The 3,163-nt window shown below is 38.3% G+C and overlaps 1 protein-coding gene across 1 annotated transcript in view; it reads left to right on the top strand.

The window, feature by feature from the left end:
- Window positions 1–820: 820 nt before the first annotated feature.
- The window catches only part of styxl1 (serine/threonine/tyrosine interacting-like 1), a gene marked incomplete at its 5' end in the record, with an annotated part of 3,305 nt that continues 962 nt past the window's right edge, over window positions 821–3,163 (top strand). The window contains 4 exon segments of the mRNA XM_035666969.1: window positions 821–920; window positions 1,581–1,714; window positions 2,727–2,872; window positions 2,967–3,070. Of these exon segments, the coding sequence (XP_035522862.1) occupies window positions 821–920; window positions 1,581–1,714; window positions 2,727–2,872; window positions 2,967–3,070 (484 nt within the window).

Here is a 3,163-nt window from a genome sequence, read left to right on the forward strand (position 1 = left end):
GATGTTTGAACCATGGTGAGCTCTTTAATCTCCTCTCAACCAGGCCAGCAGCGCGGTCGACGGCTCGGCAGAGATCAACTTCCCCCTGTTGTGATTGGTAAGAGATGGGATAGTTACAGACAAGTTTTAACAGGCTGTAGTCTGTAACAATTCTGCCATTAAACCTCCTGGCAGCATATGTAAGCATTAATTAGCATTATTCTACAATGTTTCCAACAATGTTCAAACTCAGAGGAAATCTCCTTTCACGCAGTCGCCTGTCGAGCGGCGTCATACATTGACTGTTTATCCAGTCTGAAGCATCATTGTTACCTCCCACTGTTTAGATCTCGGTGCTTTTAACTCTAGGTTTGAACCGGATGAAGGATTTTAGTCCATCGGGACGTCTGGATCTTAAGTTACCTCAGAGAAACAAGCCTGAGCTAACGTTAGCAGCAGCTCGGCACCTGAAGGGATCCTCAGCACGCACTCCATGATCCCACACCATCCACCACCATCTCACCACGTCATCAAACTTCCTCTTTTGTTATTGTTTTGACGTGAGAGACCCCCCCCCCCCATAGCCTGCAGATATGACATATTGTGTGGTGCTCTTCCTTCTAGATGGCTCGTGAAACCCAAGATGTACAGAATGGTCACATCATAACGGGCCAAAATATTAAAAACGGTGACGACATCATTGGTCCACTACAACAGAAAGAAGATTGGTAGGCAGCCTTGCATACAGTTCTAGCTTTCTCTCTCTCAGGGTTTCTGGGATTCGCATGTTTGTGCGTCACTCACTCACACACACACACACTTTCTGGGCGACTCTTTCCAGGATTCAGAGGGCTGTTTCCTCCTGCCGGACGCTGTGGAGGTGGACAGCATGCAGCATGTGGTCGTCTACGACAGCAACACGAGCTCTCTGGAGGAGGAAGGTAAGGCTGAGGACCCTTTTTCTATCATTGATTAAACTGACTAAGTGGTGTATTCCAGGGATATTATAGGTTTCTGTTATATGTTAGAACTGCAATAAACCTGTCAAATGAACCCAAATATTGAACACAAATACTGCAGGAAATCTGCGTAAAACAAACGGTTGGAGGAATTTAAGCAGATTATTTCTTGTGAATATTGATTAGGGATGGGTTGTCCTGCTATTTGTGTAGAATTCTCTGTCTGTATTGTGTGTTTTCTTCTTTTCTAACAGTCATACAGACTTAATAGGCTTCTTTTTTGAAGAATTCAGTTTTTTCTTCTCATTGTTCTATCATATATATGCATTGAAACAATAAACCAATATGTAAAAAGTGAGCAGTAACTACTCAAAAACACAATGTTGAGCAGCAAAAAAACTCAAGTAAAACTGAAGAAATATCTTAATATAACAAGAATACTGAACATTCACATGGCGCTGAGCTTTAACAATGCAATCCCAATCTATAAAGTATATGAATTGCCAAAATATTAACTCAAAATCAGCCCACAGGAGTTGAAATATGTCCACTTCTGGGTTGTGCTGTGGCAGAGGAAAGCTTCCCTTTAGGCTCCACTAATGTCTGCACACTGACGTCTATCCGTTGTGTTTCTTATTGCAGGCAGAGCGGCTGAATGCGCCCAGGCCCTCGCTGAAGCTAGCCAATATCCAGTCCACATAGTGAGAGGAGGCTTTCAGAGGTTCTCGGCTCTGTACCCTTTCCTAAGGACGGAGAAAATCCTCTACACCATCACGGTGAGACCCATGGACCGAGTGATTCATACACTGTTGCTTGGTGGTGTTGACACTCATTATAATAACCTATTTAACACCCATTAGCAAGATACCAAATACAAGAACCATCATTTCTTTGTCTAAAGCAATTTGTTTCAATACCAGGATGCAAAGGTAGCCAAATGCTGGTAAATTCACTCTGTTTTCTGTTTCTGTGTTTAACCAACTTAGTAAGAAATTATCAACAACATTATAAGCCACACAGAAGCAGCGTTTATAGGGAAGTTATTCTCTTAGATTGCAGATTGCACAGAAGTTTATAGATGAGATTGCAGCCACTTCCTGTAAATAAATATAAATTGTACAGCTGTTAACATTTGAAAGTGCCTACATTCATATTTTTGCTCATATTAATGTAATTTCTTTGAGTATCTTCAAATAATCCACTTCCTTAAAATCTGTCCAACCTGAGCTTAAAGGTTATATAAAATCAACAAACCGTAATAATTAAAATAAAAGTATTGAAATTGAGAACATACATCAGATTTTATTAAACAAAACAAGATTTTTAAATGTAGAAACATGAACAACAAACAAAATTACAGAACAAATATGTAATAATACTAATAATAATTTATATAAAATATATAACAATACTTTTTTTTACTGTTAATTGTGTCATTTTACATAATTTTAGAAATATATTAACAGTATTAAACTTGAATTTAACAATTTAAACTATTAAATAAACAGTAAATAAATTGCAAATGTATTGTTTATGTGAAAAGATTAAAATGTTCTTAAAATAAGCAGTCATTTTATGATTATTTACAGTTACAGATTCTTCATGTTATTTTACATGTTGTTGTTTTTTCCATTTTATTAATATTTCCATGTATTTAAAATTTAAATTTGTCCATTTTATCTGGTTAATAATCAATTTTCACTAATATATAGTACAGATTTGCATTTTTTCCCCTCAAAAGTCACTCAAATTGCTGCTGATAAACACAATATTTCTGGACGATTTCAGGAGCTGGAGAACCTGAAGATGTATCCGGTGGAGATCATAGCAGGGCTGCTGTATATGGGGGACCAGAACCAGGGCTTGGACTCCAGCATCCTCAGAGACCTTAAAATCAGCGCCGTCATCAGCATCTCACAGAGCGACACCGCGGAGTAAAGCCGGACTAAATATCTGAAATATCATTACAGAGAAAAGTCTCTATGTCAACACATCAATCAGGGATGTTTCTTTTTTAATCCTTTTCAGATCGAGATCCATAAAGGGGAACCAGACCGTCCTCAACATCCCGGTGGCCGACTCAGCGGCGTCTGATTTGTATTCAAGTTTTGAAAGGATTTGTAGTTTTATTGGTAAGTCGTGGTCTAAAACATACACTGCTTTATGGTCTATTTTACTCTAAATGGGACCATCATTTACTAAATGAACATCGTGCTGTATGGAAG

The sequence above is a fragment of the Morone saxatilis genome, unplaced genomic scaffold, assembly GCF_004916995.1.
Source record: "Morone saxatilis isolate NCDOM2014 unplaced genomic scaffold, NCSU_SB_2.0 Contig20, whole genome shotgun sequence".
NCBI lineage: Eukaryota > Metazoa > Chordata > Actinopteri > Moronidae > Morone > Morone saxatilis.